This window comes from Struthio camelus, chromosome 1 (assembly GCF_040807025.1).
Source record: "Struthio camelus isolate bStrCam1 chromosome 1, bStrCam1.hap1, whole genome shotgun sequence".
Taxonomy (NCBI): domain Eukaryota; kingdom Metazoa; phylum Chordata; class Aves; order Struthioniformes; family Struthionidae; genus Struthio; species Struthio camelus.
In genome coordinates, this window is record NC_090942.1 from 197,082,297 (window position 1) to 197,110,009 (window position 27,713).

At 35.6% G+C, this 27,713-nt stretch overlaps 1 protein-coding gene across 13 annotated transcripts in view; it reads right to left on the reverse strand.

Moving 5' to 3' along the window:
• Positions 1–27,713, reverse strand: part of NBEA (neurobeachin) — a 530,623-nt gene that overhangs the window by 38,638 nt on the left and 464,272 nt on the right. For all 13 annotated transcript variants that reach the window (XM_068930067.1, XM_068930069.1, XM_068930074.1 and 10 more), the window contains 2 exons: positions 18,884–19,036; positions 7,763–7,930 (listed from right to left, as the gene is read on the reverse strand). In XM_068930067.1, the coding sequence (XP_068786168.1) occupies positions 7,763–7,930; positions 18,884–19,036 (321 nt within the window). The remainder of the gene's footprint in view (positions 1–7,762; positions 7,931–18,883; positions 19,037–27,713) is intronic.

Genomic DNA, 27,713 nt, shown 5'->3' on the forward strand with positions numbered 1-27,713 from the left:
AGATATACTGTACACATGGCATTAAAAAGGCACATTATCAATATGTTTGAAACATTCAGAAAGCTCAGCTTTGCATCTTTCTAACTGAATGACTAGATACTTATACTGAGTAATATCTGTTCCAATAAACTGATGTATGTGAAATGTTTTGAATAATAGTTAATTTATGCTGAGGTAGTGACAGTGTAATATAACTGAAATCTGTGCTAATAGGAAAAAAAGAAGTCCCTTCCAGCTATTTCTGTTACAATCAGCAGCAGTAATTTTCACTCCATCTCTCTCTCACTCACACAAAATATTACTTTATGTGTATGTTAAAATGCTTCTTGCCATTTTCAGAAACCAATAATTAGTACCTCTCAGCCGCATGGAGAAAAATAAAATAATGAGACCCTAAAGAAGAAATGTTCATATACAAGACATATTTTTCATATTTCTGTAATAAAAGAGATTGATTGTGGTTAATGATGAGCTTTTTATATGGTCAAAATATTAAACTCACTTTGGGTAAGACTCCAGATTGTTCTGTCAAAAATGTATATAAAGTATCTAACATATCTGAGAACTGGTCAAACAATTTATTCCAAATAATACTCAAAGTAGATTGAGACATCTTCTGGGCTATGAATCATTCACAAACTCATTCTAGTATTCCTTTGATGAATTAATTATAAGAAATATTTATCAAATAGGTTGGATGAAGACTTGTCAGCTAAATAAGTTATCTGCAGTTCTTCACAGTTTGAATGCTCTCTGTATGATTGGTCATATATGTCAGGTGGCAGTGCTTAGGTCTGTCTGGATGGCGAACCTTTTAATCAGAAATATCATGAATAATAAATATATCTCATACTTTCTTGTATGCCATTTTCAACCAAAAATACTTCCACCTGTAAGCCACAATTTGTTGAATTTCTGGGAACTATGTCCTAAATTCTTATAAACATAAAATAGCATGATCCAGGAATTACACTGAAATCAGATCAGCACTTCTATCCATTAAAATACTCCCTACTTTCTACCTGACAACCTGACAGTATATTAACTGGAGATATTATGGTCAGTCATTAACCTAATTGTAGTTAAATTTTAACAGACTTTCACTTTATATTTAGTTCTTAACAATGGTATAAGGATGTTTTTCATCTTGAATTCTATGGACCAGGTTATGATTTCTGATTTCTTGCCGTAAACAATTTGCCTTACTTTGGGTAGTGGCTCACAGAAAGTTATTTCGTAGTAAAAGAGCATGCATAGGTAAAATGTTTCAGCTATTCTGCAGCAAACACCTTCAGAATGCCCTTTCGCCTGAATGAGAAACAAGTAAAATAGTCCAAACTAATTTCAAAATAAAAGCCTATACATTGGGCAATTATTGTGCAGTAACTGATCTGATGCAATTTACTCTAATTCCATATTGAATATTTTGATTTAAGGTGTCTCCTCTGTACTCACTGTCCTCCATAAGAATCTCTACCTACAGAAATAAGCCTCTTACCCTCAAAAAATCCCCATAATTCCCATCTTGATCTACACAGATCTATCAAAACAAAATAACTGCAAATAAAGACTCTTTGCTTTCCATTTAGAGGAGAGGAGACTGAGCTCTGAATCTCAGCCTGGAAAGGTATAAAATTGATTACACAAACAGACACTTCCAGAGGGAAATGTAAGAATTCATTTAGTTTTCTGTTAATAATTCCATCACACATACAGAATATACTCACAAACAAAGATATTGTAAACTACTTGAGGTATTTTTCTAAGAGACTGGCTATAAATGTAGGAAAAATAAAAAATTTTGGTTTGTATGCCTGGAAAACATTTAGCAGCGAGGCAGATAGAGAGTTCTTGACCAAAACGAACAGAATCCATGTATACATTTCTCAGAGCAGAAAAGAGCCCTTAGCATATAAGAAAATAATTTCCATTTTGATTAAGGCTTTTTCCTGAATAACTGTTCTTGCTGTACAGATTCCTTCAATTAACTTAGAAAGAAGAGGATACCAATACCACTTGCAGTTTCCTAGTTATTTCACAACTATCCATATTCATGTCTAACAACAACCGTTCCCAGAGAGGAAGCTAAGACCATCCCTTGTATGGAGGCAATTAAGCACAACCGAACATGTAAGTGGCCAGTGCTGTGGGTACAATTCAATCAAGCAGATCCATAGGGGTGGTTTTGATATTCTTGTCACATCAAAGAAACAGAGCACCACAAAAAAAAAAAAAAAAAAATCTAACAAGTTAAAAATGAAATAAGGATAAATAAGGAATAATTCTGAGCAAGAGCAAGAACGAGCACATGGTCGCAAGGGCTTGCATTACCTTGAAAGTGTTACATAGTGCTGTTAGGATAGCGTGTTAATTTTTTCCTCATAAATTTTCCAGGTTCAAGCCACCAGGGAAAGGCTAGCATTCCAGCTCCCTTTGTTAAAGATATATCTATCTTGCTGTGTCTTGACAGCCCTATCATGTCAGCCCTCTGTAGTAGCAAAGAGTGTTTCAGCAAGGAGGGGGAGGGAAAAAAAAAAAGAAAAAAAAAAAAAGTGAAAACTGATGTGATCTACTCTGCTTCCTGTGGGCATATTTCACTATAGCAGATCCAGCGGGATGCTTTGTTATTCCTGTCAGATCAAAGAAAGAGATAACAGAAGAAAATATAATAGGAAAAAAAAAAACCCAGAAATGAGGGTAACTGGAAAGCACTGCAAGCCTACCACACCATTATGACTTTTCAAATCATTTAAATATGCTAAATATCAAGTCTCCACCAAAGAAATAAATATTGCATAGGCCTTATGCTTTGTTTGCTGCCAGCAAAACTGTCCTACTAGGATTACTTTATGGGCGCAGCAACTGACTGTCAAACACTAGCAATTTTAATCATTTCTCAATTTGCTGTGTGAGCTGCAAGTATGCTCAGGTATTTTGAAAGGTGGCTGTTCGGAACAAATATCTGAGCCCAGTAGCTTCATACTGGCTTGCTTTTCTGCACGCTGACAGTTCCTGTTGGAAGGCGGGGACGCAAGCCCTAGCTGAGCAGGCAGCACGCATGCAGGACAGGAGCTGTGCTCTTCAGCCTCGCTGCATTTGCAACCAACAGTGAACACAAGGAAAACAAAAAAGTTAGCCTGAAGTATAGTGCAAACCAATAACTGTGCAATATAACGTGTCACTTGTTTTTTTAAAACATTTCTTATCACAAACAAGTTGAACATCTGAAAAAAGTGGACAGAGAATCAGCAATAATTTTAAATTACAGAGAACCTGAAATATTTACTTTTCTGTGAGGCTAAACACAAAACGTGCTTTCAGTATTACACGCGATTAACTTATGTCCTAACTGAACATCCCCATTTAATTATCTTCAGCCTAATCTACAAGGCAAGAGTAAAAATCATTTTAGCTCTTCTGTTGGTTTTCTAGTAAACAGTATAACTATGCTGTTCTCAGCCCACAGCACTTTGCGTCATACAAAAACAAGTTCTTAACTCAAAAAAAGGACTATTTATTGATTTTGAAGTCCAAATATTGAAGTGTCTGGATGCTTGGTAATTGCAAAAAGCCCAACATTCTGCCAGGGATTTTAAGTTGGATAAGCAGAAATTGGGAAAAAAGAGGCCCCTAAAATCTCTAGTCACTTTTGAGAAATTAAGCCAGAAGAGTTTCTATTGACAGGTGTATGGAATTATGTTTTCCTAAAGAAATGAACCAATAATACAGAAGCATCATAACAGATCACTTTTCAGATATTGGTCTTTATACATTAGCATTCTTGGCTTCACCCCTCTGGAGTGAGCTGAATCTGTGCAGTGGAAAGGATTTGGATTATGATGTAAACTAACAGTAAAGACAATGCCAAATAACATCTAATGTCCAACGTAACTACTGTTTACATATTAAAAAGAGATACAGGCTTTGTACCGGGGATGTTCTGTCATGTTTCTCCACAGGAGAAGACTGTCATGGTAAAGTTCATTATCAATTACTGCTTTACAAGTACAAGATGAGTTAAGCTGTCATAATTTTCTCAGCCAGAGATCCTGTGCTGTCAAAGAATGTCAGTTTCTAATCTGACAAAAGGAAGAAAATTATCTGTTATTCTGACCTCTAATTTCTTGACATTTTAATGCTGTAATTGCTGTGGTTAGTGCTGCAACCATGATTTCACCTGTCAAGTAAGAATGAATCAATATCCTTAAGCAGTTCTTCAAATTTTAGTTTACACCTGGCTGCTGCTTCTTCGAAAAAGGATAAATTTACAAATGAGAAAATACAAAAGGTTGCAACGAAAAACAAAAGAATAATTAATTTGGGGGCTGGAAAATATTTATTCTTTGATACATACTTTTTCTCATTATTAAAATATGAAAACAATTTTGCAACGTACAGAATAAGAGGCCACTAGAACTGATAGAACTGAAGAGCTTCCTAACTTCTAATCAGAAATGTCCTAAACAAAATTATGTTTAGACATTCTGTACAGCAGGTCAAGACTCTCATTTTGATCTCATCCCTATTTGAAAAACATTAAGGTGATTATCATATTTTTGTGGCATGAGACAATCACAGAGTTACTTGACAAATCAAAATCAGTATGTTTAAATGAAATTAGTATATTTTATCCATCTAACGCAGCTCTTAAGTTCCCAAAGACCTCTTATAGGGATAAACACATCTGATTTTATATATTCCGGCAACCTAAAATATAATGCTACTGCAGCTTCTAGTTGCAATATAATGCTATTCCATTTTCACCCTTTGTGAAATTGCAAAATTGAAAATGAAGAGATAACTTCTAAGTCAGAGAGATTCTCTTATACTACATAGGTCAAAAAGGAAAACGCACAGGACATTTTTCCAGTGTTAGATGGAAAATAGTTCTTAAGGGGCTCCTCGTGCAGCCTATGCACGTGAGAAAGAAGTAACTACTGGCCGGGATGAACTATCCCATCACTGAATATATTTGTGCTCCAGACAAATAGCTACTGAAGTTAATCTTACATCACTCTTAACAGAAAGCTAAGAACAATATTTTCCTCTGGGTTTAAATGAGGTGGTCAAGAAACAGGTGGAAGTGAAAAGGCCATGGAATAGTGAGGATAGGCCACTGGGATCTACGTTTTCAAATGATGTGTTTCAGTAAGCTCAGACCAAACTGCTTTTTTTAATTTGGAGCCTTATTTCCTTTGACAGGTTCTGCTGGGACTCAACTCAGTATGAAATTAGTTATGGCCACAGTTTGAGGAGGCTACCAATTTATTTGAGTTCAATGGCCTGATAGCAGCTGCTACTGATAAAGTTGAATTGATTTGCTTATTCCATAATCATTTATCGGGAACATTCAATACGTGTTTCAGTCTATTTTGCAAATAAATATCAAGAGTATTTGGATACTGTGATATAAGGTTTCCTGGGTGGCTGCTAAGCTCAATTAATTTAAAGTTACAGTGCTTCCAAGTTAAAACGCCAGACATCAACACCTGCTAGTGCAAAACATATTGAACAACTGTAATCATTATTTTTAAAGCTGCTGATGTGCCTATATTTACATTTCTGTATTTCTAAGGGGTCTTCATAGGCTTATGATCTTTTTACTTTAAATATATTTTCTGGAATATCTAGTACAAGCAAGAATAAAACAAAGAAAAATGATGCAAACAAAAAAAATTATATAGAATAGAATATAACAAAAACATGACATCCAAATACCTGATCTTCTAGATCATCCGGATGTCAAATGCTTCACTAGTGGCCAGAGAATATCTGCTACTTTCGTAAACAGAGTTCAGAGAAATGAAAAAGGCTCTAAATCTGCCTATGTATAGGCAACCATGTTGTAAGTTTTGATTAAAAATGATTAAAAAGGATGTTTTAAACCTGTTTATATCAGACCACAAACCACTAATGTTTTAACTCTCTAGGAGGAGAAAGTATATTATTTTTATATACAAATATACAATTTTATAAATCTCTCTATAACAAATATTAAGAGGAACTATTTTTTACTAGACATTTTGTCTTCTGTTCAGTAAAAATGAATTTTATTTACTAATCTTACTTGTGGAAATGAAGATAAAAATTCTGCTTTTGGAAGTTTATACAGCACAAATAAAAGCATAAGTATAGGTTTATATGCTATTGAATGACAGGGTATGGGCTAGATGTAAAGCCAGTGAACAAAAACATCCCCATAAATTTCTCGAAATTTCTGATGACAAGTTATGCATGTAAGTGGAGCCACAGGAGAGCTGGAGAGTCTCATCCTGTCATAAGATGTTAAATAAGGTGCACAGATAGGCACATAGGCCTCAGTCCTACAAGCTGCCCTGCGGGAGCAGACCCTTAAAGTCAAGACATAGGAGTCTGCCCATGCAAATGAGGGCCTTAAACCGTGCAAATCCCTTGTATGCATGGTACTTGACACCTGTTTTATACTTTAAATAACATCGTTCCTTTGTGTACACTGTTTTGTACCTTATTGATGCTTCTGTGGCTTAGAGTCTTTACATCCAGAAAGCAGTTATGTAGAAGTTAACATTAAACTTTTAAGGCACTGAAATCAGTGCAATTCATCCCATTCTTAAAAATAAGCAAATACAAACTGTTTACAAAATATAAGCTTTATAGTGCATGCTGTGAAGATCCAGCCATAATAATCTATTGATCTGAATTTTTTGGGGTTCTTTTGCCTCTGATGAGGCATAAAAGCGTAGAAAGAGACGTACAATGCACTACTAAAAACATGACAAAACCCAACATCTAGCAGAATATAAATGCTTTTTAGAATCTATTTCTTTCGAAAATCTGTAGATTCACATCTCCAAGGTTTAAAAACAAACAAACAAACAAACAATAATAACCCATTTCCTGGCAATGTATAAATTACTATTGTTTTGCATACAGCAGATGGTAGTTATCTGGGGGAATGGAAGATTGCATGTATAGCTTCATCACCGCAGCACTCATCTAGCAGCTGTTGCTTCTTCACACTTTTCACCCAATTTCAATTGTTTTATCCAATGAATGGATGATATTACAGAAATAATTATTCAAATTAAGAGTCTTACTAAAAACAAATACAGTGAGTGGAAAAAAACATCTATTAGGATAGCTAGTAGAATTTTTCTTGAAATTTACCCATAAAATTTAAAACACACTTGTATATGTATATGTACGTATAAATATCATACACACATATATACACAAACATACACATTTGTATGCCCACAGTTCCCACAATTAGCTAATGTTTTCCATTTTAGTGACATTGTCATTATACTTCACATAATTAACACTAAAGAAATTGAATTGTTTCTATTTTCCATCTATTCCGTTTCTATTCTAATTCAGATACGCAATCTCTCCTACATTTTCTGACTGCAAAGGTTAGAATTTTTCCCTACTTTTGACGTAAGGTTTTGTTTAAGATTTTTGGCTCTACTAATTGAGTTCATTAAAAGTAAACTATAAAAAGTAGTAGAATATATATTATAGAATATACATTACACTGTAATTTCTCATAACATCATATGTTATATCATATGACCATTAAATATCTTAGTAAATTCAAGTAAACAAAATACTGTGGGACATCTGCTTTTTTACTAGCTTATTAATACTTCTAAAGTCACCTAGGGCCTAAGTTTTGAATTAAATCACACTCTACAATTTTTTCCAGCAGTGAAAGATGTAAAAGTCCCAGTTCTTGGGAGATGACAGCAGTTTTTAGAATGAAATGGCAGTAAGCACCTACCTCCCTGAGGACAGGATCAGTGATACTGTCCAGGTTCACAGAGCCTTCATACGTTAGGTAGTGGAAAACGTTGAGTGCACGCACTGCTTCTGGTCCTCGTTGCTTGTAGCCAAATATAAGGTCAATCCACTGATGAAGCTGACATGATACAAACTCACTTTCCAGGGCCTGAAAGTGAAATTCTGAGTTAGGAAGCAAATTCCATCTCGCGATTTCATGCTTAAATTATGTCTTGCCTTCCTATTAACTGAGGAAACATAATGCACATGATTACATTTCTTGTTCAGGTATATCCAATGTATTTGAAATCCTTCAAATATTAAAAGGTAGATATAATTATATTATAAGAAAACCTGAAAAGATATTCTTCATGTTTTATTCAGCTTTATATCAAGTCAATTTTCTTCTTCTCAGCTACTGGGTTTCTCCTAGCTGCAAGGGTTTTAATTGTTAGTTTTCAGACTTGTCAAGTAAGTTATGTAATTTGTCAGAAAATTTGATGGAAATAAGAAAACAATTTCAAAAACGCAATCCTCCAATTCATTTTCCAACTACTTCTAATTAGTTTTAAATATAAAGTGAAAGCTTAAGGATTAAAAAGCTCTATGAGCAAAATTAAATTCTGACCTCTGTGTGAATTGTGACTTACTGAGTATTTCTCAAAGTCAAAAAGCATTTTTCACACTCATTTTTGGTATTAGGTTGGTTTACTAGAGAGAAGACAGGCCATGATGAGCTAGTTCAAAAACGGATTCAAGGATTTCTATTCCTTTGCTCAGCATATGGAAAGAAATTAATTCTAGCCAGAGGAAATCATGATACTATTACCATTGAGCCTGATCCAAGCAATCTGCCTTTATTAGATATTATTGGCTGCATTATTAGATATCACTGCCTGAACTGGATTTTTCAAAGGCTGACAGCACTATACAGCCTCTCCTTACTCCTCTACCAGACTACCCGTCTTCGCTTCCCATGGGCCTGTACCCGGATACACAAATAATTTCCCTATAAAGACTCTCAGAATGTGTTTAAGCGAACTGTGTTGCGTTAATGGATTTGTTTATCACCCATCAGTTTTAATAATAATTAAAGCAAAAGCATAAATTTTAATGTATATAAGTTGATGCACTAATGCATATAAGTGATGTTGCACTATCCGGTTGCAACATTGCCAGTAACAATTCAAATGAAACCAGAAGTCACATTAAAAAGTTCAATAAGTCTGTCTCTGAGGGAACTTTTCTACTGGGGCTCGGGTTTCAATAAATGCCATTCTTAGTTGGCCCTACGCCCCTGGAGAGTCTTCTGAGCAGGGCATCCTGGCACACTCATTTCATCCTCCCTAAAACTACCTTAGGAGAAGGACTGTGATAAACGATACTAAAATGAAGACTCTTGTTCTATTATCACGATTTTTATGTGTGTCCTTGCCTGAACTACATCACAGTCCTAGTCTTGTACTGCATCATATACCTAGTGCCTCTCAACTGAGGGAGAGAGTTAGATCTGGGAACTAACTTCCAATTAGTTTGTTAGAACACAGAAAATTTAAGTTATTTGTAGCCAGACCTTGCTTAACTAACAGAACTTTTGTTACTGCAGTAGTTTAGACTCTTTATGACTTCTGAGCTTTGTGTTTGCAGAACACAGGATCCCTTTGTGCCCGTACACAGAAATGGAGCTTTAGAAGTACAGTAAGATGACTGCCTACAGTGAAGCGCTCTACTGATTTACACTGATTTCACTTTTAAAATTTATACAGACAGAACGTGTTTCAGCATCAATACTACCTAGCTATGAGCATCAGAGAACAGAATATTAGGTGCCGTGGGGACAGCATACTTTGTGAATTTTATTGCAGCTTTTATTATTGGGCATGTTGAACATCTCATAACTTATTCCAAAAGAAGAAAGTAATTCTGAAAGGTCTTCTGAAAAGGTAAACAAAGTGGTGTTCAGGAATACTGATTTGCTAAGTACCTCTAGGTACCGCTTCTCACATTGTAACACATTGGTATGAAAACTCTTTTTCTGAACACAGCTAGAATTCAACAAAGTGCAGTGTTATTTGGCTAGTTCTTAAAGTGAAGGTGTTTAGTCACCGTGCATTTAGTAGAAAATTGGGCTCCTACATTAATGTTTCTGGAAAATAAAACCAACCTTAAGATGATTTATTATGTAAACATGCATGTCAAGTCTACCATTAGTCAGTGCAGACAGGAAGAGTTGGCAGCAACCCTCTATATTATATTATTCAATTCTTTTCATTCTCAAAGATTTGTGTGGTTTATTTGTTTTCTTTTCCGAGAAATTCTAGCATGCTGCCACTACTCAAAGGAAATCCGTTCAGCAAGGATAGGGTTTCATATTTGCTCCAGGGAAGTTTAAGTTTTACAGGGAGATAAAAGGGCAGCTTCAAGACACTTGCAGAAATAATCATCAGCTGTGGGGCCAAGCAATAAAATAACCATCAGGAGCAACCCCTTGCCCACCCCACTGGGGCAGCAGCACACAGGGCAGCCTCTCCTGTCTGCCTCCCCAGATCAGTCATTCCCAGCACATTTTCCCTCTAACGCTCCACTTGCAAGAGGAACTCTCTGTGGCGTGCGAGAAAACTCGGCCCTCTTCTGCCCATCCCAGGGAATGCTTTTCCCGAGCAAAATGGATGGGGAGGATCAGTCTTAAGAGTTGACCTGTGCCTTGGTTTTCAAGAGCTTAAGTTCAGCAGACTATAAGGTGCTATAAGGAAATGTTGCAGAGAACCATATAACAATTTGTTTTTTCCTTTTCAAAATCACAGGACATCGCATGCAAATTGTGACTAATAGTATTAAAATAGCATTAATACTACTTAATATCAAATACTATTAAAAATACTACTTAGTTTCAAAGCATGTCTCCCAATAAATTAAGAAATGCTAGGTCCTTAATCATATTGCACTGAGTGCGTGTAACATGAAATAGTCAATAACTGCTTGACCTTGTATAATCTTTTCCATAGGACTTTTATCTCATTCAGCATGCAAGATGTTAGCACGCAAGGATAAAACTAACTGTGCCAAGGCCATCATAAATAAAGCATTTCCTAACTTTTAAATGCTTGATTTTTAATGTTCCTTTTTATGTAATTAAATTTAAAATACAATTTCAAGTCTGTTGTCTTTCCAGATTCTGTCTCGGACCAACTTATAGCTGGCGGGCCTAACTGTTCTCTTCCATCTCCGAGTTCTGCATATTTATATGGTTTTCTTGCATCCATATTCATTATTTATTTGTTAATAAAGTAACTAATGGAGAAAAATGTTAGGTGTTTGTTTTAGTCAGAAAGACCATCTTCACTTCTAGACTACACAGAAGTGAACATTCCAGGAAAATGGCTAAATTTTTAGAGAAATGCAGACTACTTAAAGGTAGGACAGTAAAAGTTGTAAAAATAAATGCTTGGGTCAAATCAGCATATTTCACACATTAATTTCTCTAACATCCTCTTCCCCCCGTTAGGAAAGTTGAATGCCTAGGTTATGTTTCCCTGAGGCAGTTTCAACTTGCATGACCACCCCTTGCTCAGCAGCTTGTCATTCCAGGGAAGGTCTTACTGACACTGACTGTTTTGGAGAACTTCTAGTTCACACGGATGAACTGTTCTTTAATAACTTACTGAATAAACAAAGTATTTTTTAACAGCAGCATGTCATGTCTTCTGTCTCCAATTCTTTAAGCAGGTTGATCGTACTGTACAAGTCTATGTTTCCTTAAAGGTCTGTATGCTGAAATGCAGTAAAAGATTTGGGGAAATTTCTAAGGGCTGAATTTAATTATTTTGAACTAAAAATTTCAGAATTCCACATAAAATAGGACATTCAAGGAATTATTGTCAACAGGGCTGGGCCTGAGTTATAGGGTGCACTCAGAGACAGGCCACCGAAGGGCTGCCAAGTCCTACGCAGCCCTTGGTGGGGAACAGGCTCCTGATCTGCGCTTTCCAACCCGGACTCGTCTGAGTCGGATAAAGCTCCTGCCACTGACGTGAGGTCTGCTACCTGGCTTGCTGGTACTGCTCTCAAGTACTTCTGTTACACTATTCATGCGATTTGATACTTATAGGATCTTCGCCCTAATTTGCTCTAATGCACAGACTGCTCCCTTGCTGTTTTAGTACCTCCTGAAAATTTATGAGCTGTTCACTGTCAACAGTACATGGTTTGGTTTCTCAAGGATATGCAAGGCTCAGTGGGGAACAGGGTGAGGGAATTTTCTGCGCAAAAAATAATTTGTAGGTACAGCAGCAGCAGCATACAGAAAAAAACAATAATAAGATCTTTAAAACAGGCTGGTTATTGCCTTGCAGAACAGAGCTTTTGAGAACATTTTGGGTTTAAAATATTTTGGGGGCTTTTAATTTTTTGGGCATATTTTCAATCTGAAATTTAAGAAAACAAAAAATCCATTAACTTATATAAATATAGATTATTATGTAAGACTTTTAGTGGATTCTTACTGTTAAATAGAAATGAGCTAATATCCCATTTATTTTCCATTATAATTAAAATAAACAGAAAATCATTAGAGTTATATTTTGGCACTCTCAAACTGAACTTGTTTGGACCACTGTTATATATCACTACTGCTTCATTTTCATATTGTAATATTCAAGTCACAGTACTTTTTCATGGTTTTTGTTTTGAGTAAGGAATCTCTTATGTTATTATTTTAAATGCAAGATGACTTGTACTGTTAATACTAAATTGTAAGCAGTATTCCGTGTTCAGTGGAAGGCAAATAAATATTTCAAAGTGAAGGTACTGTAGCTTTTGTGTGTTTGCATGCAAATGAAAGCACAAATGTTCCACAGATTGAAAATCTGATCCCTAACTGTTATAAAATATAAATATGTATTAGTAAGTTTATACACACACATATACATTCATATGTGTGCGTGTGTGTATGCATATACATATATGTATGTATATATGTATGTCAAATAATTAAATTAAAGGTAATATTAGCCAAATTACCATTGGACAGTGTTAAGTAGTATAGCTATTTTCAATTTTATTTATTGAGAAAGTATAGGAATTTCATATATCACTCCTCAGTAACGCTAACCTTCTAAGCTATGAACAGCTGAAAATCTAACCTTCCCACTAGATGTCTGTCTAAGAAAAGTCCTTATGTAATTGCACTTAAACTTCTTCCCCTCAAGATACCAAGCCTTGTGCAGTATGAATTCTGCACACGTTCCTCTCCTTCAGTCCCAATGTGGTGCTACAATTATTTTCATAGAAATTCCAGTAGGAGGCATTGTTTTTTATTTTAATGCACAGCATATATTGTGCAAAGTACCCGGAGTTCTGAATTTATAAAATCTTCTAATATACAGGAAGGAGTTAAACAAGTGTTTAGTTATGAATTTCCTTTATTTTTAATACCACCCTTTTATATATCATGACCCAAAGTTACTGTAAATCCCATTCCCTTTCATCTCTGGCTTACTTAACCTGTTCACATTAACTGCAACGAAGTCTCTCAGATCCACTGAGCAGTTGATTCACCAGAAGGAAGAGCAAGGACAGAGAGAAACCTCATTAATGCTACCAAGGCTGAGGAGTATTTTGTGCTACCCGAGAAGCGAAAAGCTCTCATGCTGCCCCTCATCGGTACCGTAACTCCTGACTTGCTTCCCTCTCCTCCAAAGCTATCTGCTATCTGTTTCTCCAATTCCTACTACAGCAGGGGCTCTGGCTACTAGTTAATACTATAAGATAGTAAACTACCAGCTATATATGGACATAAGCAGCGATATATATTTAGCATATGTATGTAGTACATATAACTATGCATAGCTATAAGCTATAATATTTATCTGGCTATTAACTACTACATTAACTCATCTCTTGCTATTAACTTAATTTCAGTATGTTTAAAATATTTCTTTTGAAGTACTGCAAGATACTTCAATTTTGCAGATCTGCTTTAATAATGCATCGGCTACTTTACAGTCTCAGCCTATGACCTGGGTTTTTCTTGTTTCTGCTCTTACGTCCACACACCTAAGCAGCCCTGAACTGTGCAGATTCTCTCAGCCTACTCTTTCAATGACTCATTTGTCATTTCTTGGACTGATTACTGGAGTAAACTCTTTAGCTTTTGCCATAAAATAAAGCAGGAAACCTGAAAATTCATTTTGTTGAAGGAGAAGTGCATTCTCCAGATTTGGGTTGTTTTGGGATGTTTGCAGGGAAATTGATCCTTTACATATGCAACTTGTGATATAAGTAGATTCTTCTGCAGTATTGCAAGTTTCAAAAAAAAAAAAAAAATTGCTGCAATTTTCCAATTGGATTGAAAGCCCTGTGAGCTATGGATGAATTTAATTGCGTTAAGAACTAATGCGACTGCAATACAAAAAATAAAATCAAACAAACTACTACTGATGAGGTAAAATAAAATCATATCTACTGTTTCTCTGGTAAAAAAGGAATGTCAACTGCTGCTGAATAGTGAGGGAAAAAGATAAATCTTCCAGAACCTTCAGCGCAGAGATTTAATAATATATGTATCTAATGACTATTCAAGAAGCTTTTTAATTATGAAATACTATGCATGCCTCTGAGCAGCCAGGGAACAGCACAAAAAATATAACTGGTGGCAGAAGAGTGTAAATAAATCACTTCATAGAAAGAAAGAAAATTCAGTCTTAATAACAGAGTTATGTAATAGTGACAAAATATGTATTACAAAAACAGGACACCATTTCGATTCTCAAAAATATAATTTATACTGAATGTGTTTTACTCGACACTGTAATTTGTAATTTAATATGTGCATAAGCCATAATCGCTATATCATTATAATTAACTTTGAATTACACAATATTGCATCTTTTGTTTCCAAACTAAAGAATGCTTATTATAAAAGCTCTGCTTCAGCGTTTCACAGTGGTGTTCCCTGCCTTGATTTAACATGCTTGACTTACTGACTGAATACGTTCTATTTCTGGCTCTCAGGGCTGCTCTAAGTCTGTGGGGATTGAGAGGCTGAGTAGGACTACAGATGCACATCTGTGGAAGGTTTTATGCGTGGTTTTTTTTTTTTTTTTTTCCCTTTCTGGTAAACTGGGAGATTATGATTGATGAGCCCAGCATTAGGGTAATGTTATCAGGGACACTTTCTGCCTCTGTCCTTTCTGACATCACCGAGGTCAGACCATAATCATGTTAGCATTGAACATAGGGCTGTATTAATGTTTCATGAGTAAGTCCGGCGTAATCAGTCTAGCTTTGTATGGATAAATAAAACTGCTACAACAATCCCTGATGTATACACTGAGTGCTTTACAATCTACTGTAATCGGTAAAAGTTACCTGGCTGAACATCTTTTCCAAGCTTTATAATAAGTCTAATTTTCTCGAGATTAATGGAATCTCTTTTGATGGAAAACCATTTCCATTTCCATTTCTGTGTTTACTTTGAAATGTAAAACACCCAACTGAACAATCAGGCAAAGCAGTCCCAAGTAAACATTTTTAAGTCTGAACACAATTTTAGTAAAGCATGTTAACTACTTGGTTAAATTGTTACGTCAATTTATGTTATGTCTCTGTGATGTTTTCTGTGTCTGTTCTCTGGTTGCTTTGCTAAGTCTCAGTATGAAATCCTGAAATTCTTGCTGTAATTTAAAGAAAACGTTTACATTTATAATGGTAGTTTATAAGTAGTTTATGTTACATTCATAAGTAGTCTGTATTACGGATTTGTATTTGTTCCCATATAAAACTATGACTGCAACAAGAAAAAAAATATATATGAAGAGATGAAAATATTGTCAGCTAGGAAAACAAGAGGCTCCTCTATGGTACCACATAGGATGCTTTTGAGTGAAAGGAAATGACTACCACTGATTTCATTAGACAATGGGTCAGGTTCACACTTGAAATATTCTTCCCTTTTCTGTGACTTTCCTGTAAACGTGTTCTCTACTTGCTTTGCTAAGCCATGTAGAAATTCCCAATATGCACAGGCTTGCTGTTTTACACCTCAGCACCACACCCAAGCAATCTTTTTTTCTTGAGATAGATTCTTGTGTAACACCCAAAGCTTGGCCTAGGCATGACCTAACTGAATAATACATCTGCTGACCAGTTGAAAACATGGATTCAGACATGAGGTAAGGAATGTCAGACTTTCCAATTTTGTTCCCTAAAGTGCATTTTCTCATACTTTGTCCAGTCTATTTTTAGTGTCCAAAATGAGAAGGTAGAAGCATTTTGTTCCATGCGCTAATAAATTCCTACGTGATAAAGTTTTTCTGATAAATTATTACATATTTTACCTTTCAAAATATAATTCTACTACTTCTTAATATACATACTATCTACACTTTCATAAAGGGATTATCCTACGTTAGCTACGTGCTATTTCTATATAATAAACTCTACAAAAAACTATTAACGTATCATGCTCTTTAAACAACCTAAAGTTATTCACACTGTTTCTATCCTCTGAACTCCATCCAATTTTGAATACTTCTTCTGTCATCTAGTTGCCCAGAAATGAATTCAATAATCCAGGTGCAGTCTCAAAAGGATCATAGAAAGGTACAACTGTTTACATCCTCCGTGATGCAATGATTCTCCATAGATGGCCTCAAAATATACTTGTTCTTTCTGGTGCCATATAGAATTAGAGTGCTATCTAATGTAATTACTGCTCGTTATTACCCTTGCTTCTGCTCTCTTTTGCTACTATTTTTGTTTCCAGATTTCTGCTTTCTCTTGAATATCTTTCATTTTTTTCTCCCAAGGTGATTTTCTGTGTATATTCTGCACCTAATTCAAAGAAACGTATGCCTCTTTCTCCTAATTCTAACAATTCCTGACTTTGTATCATTTGTGAACTTCATCAGACTGCTCACTTGAAGATAGCATGGGTCTGTGGAGAACCAAACTTTAATTACTGATCAGGCTCTTGCTAAGACTAGATGCTGGGATGAATAAAGGCCATGCAGAAAATGCCTCCAGGCAAAACTATATCAAAACAGCATGATGCTCACATCTGTGGGGACACAGGTGGAAGAAAGAATAGGAAGGATATTATATGTCAGTGAGACCATTTCTGATTTTAGGAATCTGAGGAGTGCTCAGTAAACTGAAGCCAGAAATTCTAATACTACTCTGCTCTTAGCATAAGTTTGTCTATCCTGTGGCAGCCTGAGCATACTTACACACATATGGAATCAGTCATTAATATTTAAAAAGTGTTTCCAGCTTTTAACTACCATCCTTTATTGAAAGCTAGTCCGGAAGGGGCACAAATGTAACCCTCCAAATTCACGCAAGCAGCTGTTCTTCAACAGCCGTAAATATCCCGGCACCAAACTCTTCCACAGAGAACATCCTCTGCTGTTTTCTCAAAAGCAGAAATTTCACCACAGAAATCAATATCACGTCACATTTATATTCAAGAGATCGCTTATCATACAGTGCCTTTTTTTACTCATACTCATTTTTCCACCTTTGCACTTACAAAAGGAAAGATAGAGAAATACAATTTAGGATACAAGAAGGGGTATTTTTATAAAATCTCCCTAAGCGAGTCATTCGTATGCATCTCATCATTTTCACCAAGAGGTTGCAGTTTGTTTATCCTTTTTCACTAAGGTATCACACAACATGTACCTCCCTCTGTTCTCACAGATGTCAAAATTAAACCTCTGGTCAACTTCAGTGTGATTTCTCCTGGACCCACTAGAGGTTTAGCCACAGCCACGGCCTGAAAAGGCGCTCTACTCAGTGACATGGACACTCTAGAGACCCTCACCTGTGACTGCGTTTGTCACGCTGAAGAACGCTAACAGAGGGTTGCAGTCACCTCCTGTCTGCTAATAAAATTGCACCTGCATTTATTGCTGTGACAATTACTTGTTTTTATGAAGAGTGTTACAATATATGCACCTATAAGGAAATCAATCAAGAAAAAGAAGGAAAATATCACTCAGCTTCTTCCTGCCAGTGAAGGACTACTCCCTGGAAAACATTCTTCATGCTTTGTTTTGTGCATTTCAGATGTCCCAAGTGATGAGGTTGCCATCACTTCCTTAGGAGACTGCTGTACATATGTCAAATCATTTACTGTCCTAAATAGAGGACACTTCTAAATCATGGACATCTAGTTTGTTTTTATGATATTCTGCTATTCTTCTCAACTTCATACAGCTATTTTTTCCATCCACTCCTGAATATTTTCCTTTAAATATGCAGTTCTTGAAATTAAATTGCCAAACTGATTGTAAGAAAAACAACACTGGTAGATTTACAATGTTACCACAAAAGCACTATAGGGAATAATGTACAAGCGGAACAGTTCTGCAACCGTATGGAAACAAACAGCTTGAAAGAACGTACAAGCAATGCAGGTAACGCACATTTTAAGGAAGACTCCTTTCAAAGATACAACTAGAAATTGAGCTATTGCTGGCTTAAATATCAGAACATAACTTTTTTCATAAAAATAACTAGAAACATGCCTAATACCTATGTATCAATTCTATTATTAACACATTATCTGTAAAATTAAACAAAAATACACAATATAGATAAATGCCTTTCATGCTAGAATTCTGCAGGCCTCATGGTGACTTACACTAGAACAGTTCTTTCGCAAAATTTGTTCAGAGACAACAGCTGCTGGTTTAACTTTGTATTTCTGCCCTTCCAGTTCATCTCTTCTGAATAAGAAGTGCCTAGCTTTGGTCAAGTAAGAACATACTATTTCTTTCAGTACAAAAGCATTTATAATAACTTTTTTTTTCTTGTACAAGACAGTCAGAAGGAACATCCTGAATTTTTCAGGCTGTCCTGTGCTGTTCGACTGATGCCCATCTGATGCCTTCTCATGAGGAAATAATTAACTGAATTTCAGATTCCATTATTTGGTCACGTTAAAGGAAAATCCAATTTAAAATAAAGAGTTCTGTCAAGCAAAACAGAAAGAAAACTCTCTCTCACTGTATCTTTTATTTTTCAAACCTAGTTCTGAAGAGGTAAAAAAAAAACAGCAATAGGTTAGCTCCTTAAAACACAGACCTCATTACTCGGGCTAAAGTAAAATGCTGCTTACCATCCGGTTGATACGGACAAAGTCTTCAGGCTTCTTGGCCCAAGGAGGGAGCTCAACGTCATTCACAACAACTTCATCTTCTCTGACTCCTAGATTATAGCCATTACTGTTGACAAACATCTCCGGTAGGTAGTAAAACTCTGGAATTAACTCCTATCAGGGAGAAAACACACCATGTAACTTTACATTTACACAGAGATGCTAAATGATGATACTAGAACTGGTCTTTGCTGTAGCAGCCATTAAAGCATTTCTGTTTGTCTCACGTTTCTGTGAAATTTTATAATCTATTTCTTGTACTTTAGCTCAAAAATACATGTCATAATGAAATATTAGACAATATTTGTATTTCTCATATTTGTTTGCATAAAGGATATAAGTTTGTAAAAGCAGCACCTATCAATAAAACAGATCAGGATAATTCCTACAACAAACTGCACGCTGATCCCTCAATACTATAAACATATGGGGTTTTTTTAATCACCATTTAGCTAAACTTGTTCAAAAGGAAAAAAAGTTGCTAATATAACACTATCTTGGTATTACTTTCCCTGTATGCTTTAACTGCATAAGAAAATGTGGCAACTTGATTACATAAAGAAATACAATTTAGCCTGGAAGAACTTTTCTACTGTAAGAAATTTTCAAAAAATATGGAAAGAAAAATGTCAGTATAGTAAATGTCCTTAAAATATAGATACATAGTATTTAAGCTGTGAATGTTCATTAACTGAGTAGCAAAGATCTTCTGCAGCGTATTTATTGCATTTTAGATAAGTTTTCCCAATGTCTATGATATTTAAATAGAAATGCAATAGTTTTGACATAATAAATATCTCCATTTGCTGCTATCTATTATTTAACTACTGAACTGCAATAGCAAAAAAGCTTTAAAGCCCACCATCTCTTTTCTAATATCCAGATATGGATTAAATTCACAAAATTTACATTGTTAAAAGCACTATGGCATTCAATTGTGTAACATGATGAAAACTGATGACACAGCACCTGAAATCTGAATCTCTTTGTGGTCCTTTCAAAGACTGCAGACATGCAGAGCATAAAAAAATCACTGCAGACACTAACTTATCTAATTAAACCTGATCTGCAACTCCATAGGGAATAGAACAGTTAAAGCATAGGTGGTTCTTTCAAGTTTAATCATTAAAAACAAACATATGAATATTTATGTTAAAAATTTAAGTTAATTATTTAAGGCAATTATTCAGTTAAAATTTATTTATGTTAAAAATTTAGAGAGGCAATTTGCTTGGGTTCTTTACATCATTTGTAATATACTACAAACAGTATGAATCCAGACTAAGCTAAAATATAATGCTAATCAATATCTAGCCAGTGCAAAATACTAACCAAGTGAGCCTGGGCTTGAATTAATAGCTCATTATAAAACATGTAATTTCAAAAATCAAAAAATATTAAAAAATATTATATGTGGTAAACAGTAAAACAGCAGCTAAAGTAAAGCAAGGCAAAAACCGATCCGGAATATCCTACAATGTCAAAAGAAAGGAGATTATTTGACTGGCGATCTTCATTTTGGTTACATACCTCTAATTTATTCAGAGTATCTCCAAGAGCAAACTTCTGCCCTTTTCTCTAAACACAATTCATTATTACTCATGTTCCTGAGGAAGCCCTTTGGTCTATCTAACAAGAATGCACCCAGTTGGAGAAAATCAGACAGAAACCTTTCTAGAGCTCAACAAATTACTATTAATTTTGGACTAAGGGCTAGTCACAAAGCAACATGTGCAAATTACATCTACAAATTACTGACTGACAAAATAAAAGCATTATCTCAAAGAAACATCATATTCTTGAGGACCTACGAATGTTGAAGTTTTATTAGGTCAAAATACATAAGCATCATATTCAAATAAAACAAAATTTAGTACAGAAAAATTATAACTTTTAAACAAAGTTTATTTCTATTTTGAACAAGATCTTTGAAACACATACAAACCACTGCTTTTTAATTATTACAACTTTTTATGCAATACGGTGGTGTACTAACCTATAATGTCAAATAACAAGGAAGTTTTTGATTCCATCATAGACATATAGGCTCTTTCAAACATTCAAGTCTTTGGCTCTAATTGTGAACTTTTACATCTAATGCATCTGAAAGATTTGTGTTACTCAGAGGCACATCTAGTGTTTACTTGAATTCAACTAACCTTTTGACTTCAGTGGTATCTTGAAACAAAGGGATTTAAGTCACTGAATATTTTTAATGGTACTTCCATCTAGTAATTTTATCTTTGTTGCTATTTGCTTTCAGTGTAATTTAATGTTCCCTTGTCTGGGATAGCAGAAAACATAAATAGAAATGGAGTAAACAGAAAGCATGCGAATTACTTTCTTCATAAGATTTATTATATTGTATATGTTTAGTTTGACCTGTCTTATTCCTGTGCTCTGGAAACTAACCAGTGCCAGACTTCTAAATCCTCTACAAATGACACTCTGGCACTCTCCCTAGAACCCAAATCATTTCAGTTACACATTCTGCTAATTTTTTTTAGTCAGATTAACAAAACTAAACACTTTTTCAAAAAATTAAATAAAACCACTGTCATAGTTTCGGTATTCACTTCAATGCTATTTTCAGTTCAGCCTACAATTTTATTGGCTTATTTGAGTACTACATAGCATGGATTGAACCTTTTCTTGAGATATGTACAATGTCGCATGTGAGTTCTCCCAGATATTAACGTATTTCCTGTATTTTGCACCAACCATTCAATTTGCTTTGGTATTGCTTAACTCATCTTGAAAATCTGTTGCCTCTACTGTTGACTATACTTAGTAAACAGCAGCACTTAAAAATAATTCAGATAAATCCATCCCTTTCGTATTTCTGGAAAATGAATGAATATGCACTAAAAAATAGGCCTGTCACAGAATCTCGTGGCATCCCATAACTGTGAACATGTTGGCACTGGAAAATTCTTCAAAATGTGTCTTCACGTGTTTGGAAGCATAGAAAAGAGAAGATGAGAGGGAATCTAGAGAAGTGTGTTAGAAAGGTTTACTTGTTCACAGTTTATTCTGTTCATATTTTCACTTCACTGCTTTGGAAAAGGGAAAAAAAAAGGTCTGTTCTACCTCGTGCTAAATGCAGATGCTGGGTGAGGAAGGAAAGGCAAATGCTCCCTTCCTCCAGAGCACCTGAGCATGCTTAGCGAGAAGAGGTCCAACCTGGGAGACGCAGAGAGAAAGGGGCAGCAGGGACAGAGCAACCAGGAAAGACAGAGCCTGGGAGATTGCTGAGGAAAGCAGAGAGTGGACATGAAGGAACCAGGGAAAGAGGACAGCTTTCCTAGGGCCCAGAGAGGATTTTTTCAACAAAGAAGCCACTGAAAGTTGCAAGAATGAGCACAAAAATGAAGGAAAAGATAACATTAGCAAAGGCTAGGCTTATTTGCAAAACCTATTTAAATTTTTCTGAGCCAGATTTTGAGTCTTCTCTACTTCAAAAGTAGGTTTCTTCTAGTTTATATTCTAATAAATTATATGGGTAGAGACAAAAAGCTCTTCTGGTGCTTTGTTTGTTCAAGATAGGAGCAGGCATCTCAAATATCTAATTGTTCAGGATCACATGTAAGAGGTGATCTAGCCCATTCATTGGTCCAAAAGAGGTTCAGCTACACCTACTACCTGACAGATACTTGTCTGCCCTTCTGTCCCAGAATTTGAACGACAGCAGATCCAAAATCCATTTATCAACTGACTTCAGTATTTTTCATGTGAAGAAGTTTTACCTAATGCCTGGCCTGAATCTCTTCTTATGTGATCTAAGCCTATTTTTCTTTGTCCTATCCATCAATCTATCATGGATATGGAGAAAAGATTACTTTTTGTCTTTACATAGGTTATTACATATTTGTAATGTCAGCTTTACACCTTTTCAAATACTAAAAGTCTAAAAGAATGACAATGATTTTACATTGCTACATTGCTTAAGTTTTAGAGATGTGAAAGATTTTTTTTAATCTCCTTGCAAACCTCCTGCCAAACTTTTGATTTATTATCCTAGCTATTAGAAGATGTTATCAAATTGTTCCTAAATAGTGCATAACATAATTTATTCTTACATGCTTTAGCCCAGCTATATTTTGTCAAATGCTCATCACACAGAAGCAGAAATTAACATTTTTAGCAATTTCAGTGGTCTTTAGATCAGAGATTAAGACTGTAGATTTTTCTGATAGTATCTGCCCTTTTTCATTCACTATTATGCACAGTGCAATTTGCTATAAAACCTAGGTTCCTACAAACCACAGTTTCCATACTTTGGAAAGGGTAATTATTAAACTCACCCTTAAGGTAGGGATTAGGAGACTTAGAAATTAGCAGAGGAAAAATGCCTCTCATTGATAATATGTGCACCAGTGGGTAGGACACAGAGGATCTTCTGTCTCCCGATCTGCTTTCGGCTTAACAGAGAGAATATTTGACAAGTGGGTCCTTGCAACTCCTATTGCACAGTTACTGTAACTAAAGGTAAAGAGTCGGTGCAAACCCCACTCTATGCAAATGAATGCTGGTTTGAAGTTACCAGGATTTTGAGAAAGTTTCTGTTTTCTGAAAAGTTTCTGTTTCAAGCTACAAATGTTCATGAAAGAAAAGTCTCAAAATATGATCTTCCTAAATGACAAGCATTTAGTCAGCCAGTGTAAACCAAGATGTAAAGGAAAACATCATAAATAACAACACAAAATAAACTTCCCTAGAAGGTACATCCGTTTGCAGGTATAAAATGAGGAAATGCAAGGAAATAAAACAAAAAACACTAATGTTGAAAAAAAAAGTCTAAAAATTTTAGAATTTTAAAAATTTTAAAAATATTCACTGGCCAACTGAGCAATGTATATGCATAATGATATTATTCCTGTATTCCATTCAGCTAATATATAATTTTGCATAAATTAATACAATTCAGTGAATTGTACTGATTTCTTTGCTACAGCCAAAACATATCAAAGGATCCAAACAAATCTTTCAGACCACATAACCTGTCATGGGTAATTTCTCACCACAGTAAATATCCAGAGTTCAAAGAGTTAATAAAAATAGGGATTCTAGTGATCTAAATCCATTTGCAGTAATTTCTGTCTAGTTGTCCTTGACATTTCACAAGCTGGTAACCTCCTCTGCTCCCCTTTCATTCACACTTCTAATAAGACAGGTTAGCTTTCTATCATTTAATAGTCAGCTACCTTTCAAACTGCCTGAGAAGCGTGGCTCTTCTCGGTGAAGAACGATGCGGTAAAGCTACTGAGGGATGTTAAAAAAAAAAAAGGTAAAATGAGTATTATAACAGACATTTCTTGTCTGTACATATGATCTCTAGTTTATTTTAATAGCTATACTAAAACCCCAAGGTATAGTTAACAGTATTATATGCCTTGTGTCTTTGCATGAGAAAACATCCCCAAACACATTTTCTAATTTACAAGCTTGTGACAAATCCAAGCTGCTGAGAAATTAAACTTTAAAAATATGTCTTGGGGTGATAGAGGACCACTATTAACACTATCATAATTGTATGCCACTTGCATCAAATCTGACGTTTCTGTTTAATATGTTTTGCTAAGAGTATACCATTTTATGGCCTCCCAGTGAAATCAAATCCAACCCAGACGTTTTCACTTTTCTAATATAATTCACTTCAAGGTTTTACAGCTGCCATTTCTTTTTCTTTCTTTCTTTTTCTCCCAAAAGGTTGATCCCCTGGCATCCATTAATTCCACAAGAGCCTAGTACTGGGTCAATGAGTCAGTCATGAGTAGCTCCATTAACTGTGTTAATTTACACTATGGCACCTTAATGACATTTTGTCATAGCTACCTTTCTGACTTCTAAACACACTATTCAAAAAGTAATATAACAAGTTTGAGAGGCATTAGAAAAGATCAGTGCTTGAACGGTAGGTTCCCTGGAAGTCAATGTTACCAAAAACCTGAGAGTGGGGGAGGGAGGGAAAAAATGTGAAAGCTGGATGGCCAAGTTATGGTCATTTCCGGGTGACTTGTTTCCTCAGAGGTCACTCCGCTAACATTCATTCTTCTTCCAGCTTGTACTGATTATCTCAAGAGCAGGTCGATGTTGATAAAGGGAGACACAATAAAATAAACTGTGTTACCCAGGTTCTCCCTTGTGTGTTACCACTCTAATGCAGCACATACTGTATTCATTCGCCTTTATCCAGTATTGGTGAACAGGTCTCTTTGGGAACGGACCAAACCTGCACAAATGTACTGAATGAAACCGCCTAAGTAAACCTTTAATCATCCATTGAGCTGTAATCTATTGTCCGCTACGTTTTTCAAAGACGTTGTACCTTTTGTCACAATCCGAGGAGTAGCATTTAAGTGCAAAGTAGTATGGCCTGCTTTTTACTGACTGATCAAACTACCGCCACAGCCTTACTTTCATTATCTCAATGTGAAACCGTTTAGTTCCAGAGGAGACAACACATATGCAGAGGGAGGGAAGGAGGGAGGGTGGGAGGGAGAGGCAGCGCGAGCTTGTGAGAAAAAGGATGCACAGACGTGAAAATGGAGACCGACCCACAGATCTGCAGCTTCTTAAACAGATACACAGTCCCTTCCAAACGTCGGCTATTTCTTTGTAAAATTTGAATGCAATATTTTTTAGAAGACGTTTGGACGTATTCTTCAAAAATCTCAATTTACAAGTTAAAACTGGCTGTTGCATTTCAGATGTGACTTAGGAATACAGTAGCTCATAGTCCGCTTTCTTAAACAATAACCTATCAAAAAATTCTTAAAACAGATTTTACTTTTCTGCAAGAGTTAATTTTAAAAGTAGTTTTCTTACTAGACACATCAGTAAAGAATTAAGAGACCTCATATCTTGGTTTAATACAGTATTAAAAAGTTGTGGCCATCTTACAAGATACTACTTTGAAAATACCAGATTAATTCACTGCACAAACTGTTTTAAATTATTTCCTAACCTGTGCCACAGTAATTAATGAGATTAATGAGATCAGGGATTAAATGTACTTAAAGCAGTTCAGAGGAACTGCAAACATGTTGGTAAGGAATACACGACCAATGAATAGCTGCTATTCTTAACAGTTTTGAAAGTTCGCTGCTTTGATGGGTAGTCCATACTCCACACACCTAATATTCACTAAAAGGAGGACTCTTAAAGCCTGGGGGTGGGAAAAGATACAGTGCGTAGACTGCACGGCGTACGACTGAAGTGCCACTGCCAAAGACCCACGTTTACAACTGCGCGTGCAGCCAGCAAGATGCTACACAAACAGGCAGAACACTGACAGAGAACATGCTTTACGGTTTAGTACTCACATGCAACCACCACACATCTTTTCTTTTGCACAGTATCTACTTTCACTGCATTTCAGTTTCAGGACCACTATATAAATATTAGATGTTATCAGACAGCTGAACATGAATCTCTGGTTGTTTCACATTCACACAGCTGCAGTTATTTTATTGTGCAAGACTGAGGTGGTTGTTCTTAGGAGAGAGGGAAAAATGGGTAGGGATTTTGAGGGGTTTTCTTGGTGAATCCCCAAACCTCACTCCTTTTGCAGTGCCTCAAAACTTAATTAAAACGCGTTAAAAGCCTGTAAGGCATTCCAGGCACAATTAATCTGAAAAAAATTGAGTATTTGTAGCATTAATAATAGTTCAGTTTCCCATCCTTTTGCAGAATGAACTCCAAGGCCTCAGGGAAAAGTTGGCCCTGATGTCATGGCATTGAGAAATGCAGTTCATTAAGATCTTCAGCAACAAACAACAGCAACAATTAGCTGCTATACTCATTCTTGATTTATCGTTAAGAAACACAGACTGCACAAATGGAAAGGGCCAAAAGGGTCAACTAGTGCATCCTCTTGCCAACTCATGATTGTCCGTGATACTCATTTTCCAGCATTTTGCCAGTCTACTTTTCTAAAAATCTTGAGAAATAACGATTCTATTACTTTTCCTTCTGAGAACATTCAAATTCAGAGCCTACTCAGCTTCACTTTAACTTTCAAATTCTGCTGGTTAGGTGAACATTTTTCAACTGTGATCCCATCGCTCTGAGGTATATCTTTGTTCCCTGACAAACATTTCTCCCTTTCATAGGTTTGCGTATTTCATAGAGTTTATGTTAACATGTTTCCTCTTTACATATTAATTACCCGAAGTGTATACATGTTTGCTTTTTTTCCCTGTAAATCAGTCTATCAGTCTTATGGCTCACTCCAGTTTGGGTTCCCAGCAAAGAAAGCACTAAGGATTTGCTTTACGCAGCATGAATACATACTAAAAATTGAGCAAGACGAGAATAAAAACTTGTATTCTCCAAGAGTATGAGAGCTATGAAAAAAATGAAAGAAAAAACAGACTGTTTAAGGTGGAATTCAGATGTCATGAGATATTTTAGCAGTTATAATGCTAAACATGTAGCTTTGGTCTCACTATAAGCTTTCCGCTGTCCTGCTGATCTTCAGGTTTACCTGTTAAACTGCATATAAAACAGTAATACATTTACATACACTACTTTGGCTCCTGGAGTGTACTCCATACTTATTCCAGGAGTGGCTTTCTATCAATATATAATAAATGAATTTCCTTAAGCAATACATTGAATGCTGACATTAAATACATTAACAAAACTCTTCTCATTCCTGTACTTTTACTTTTTCATTTTTATTTAGACAGTTTAAGAACTTTTTCTATTTGCCTTGCCAGCCCTTAAAGATTTAGCCTATTTTCAAATCTAACTTTATTTATCAATTTTATCTTAAGCTGAACCAACT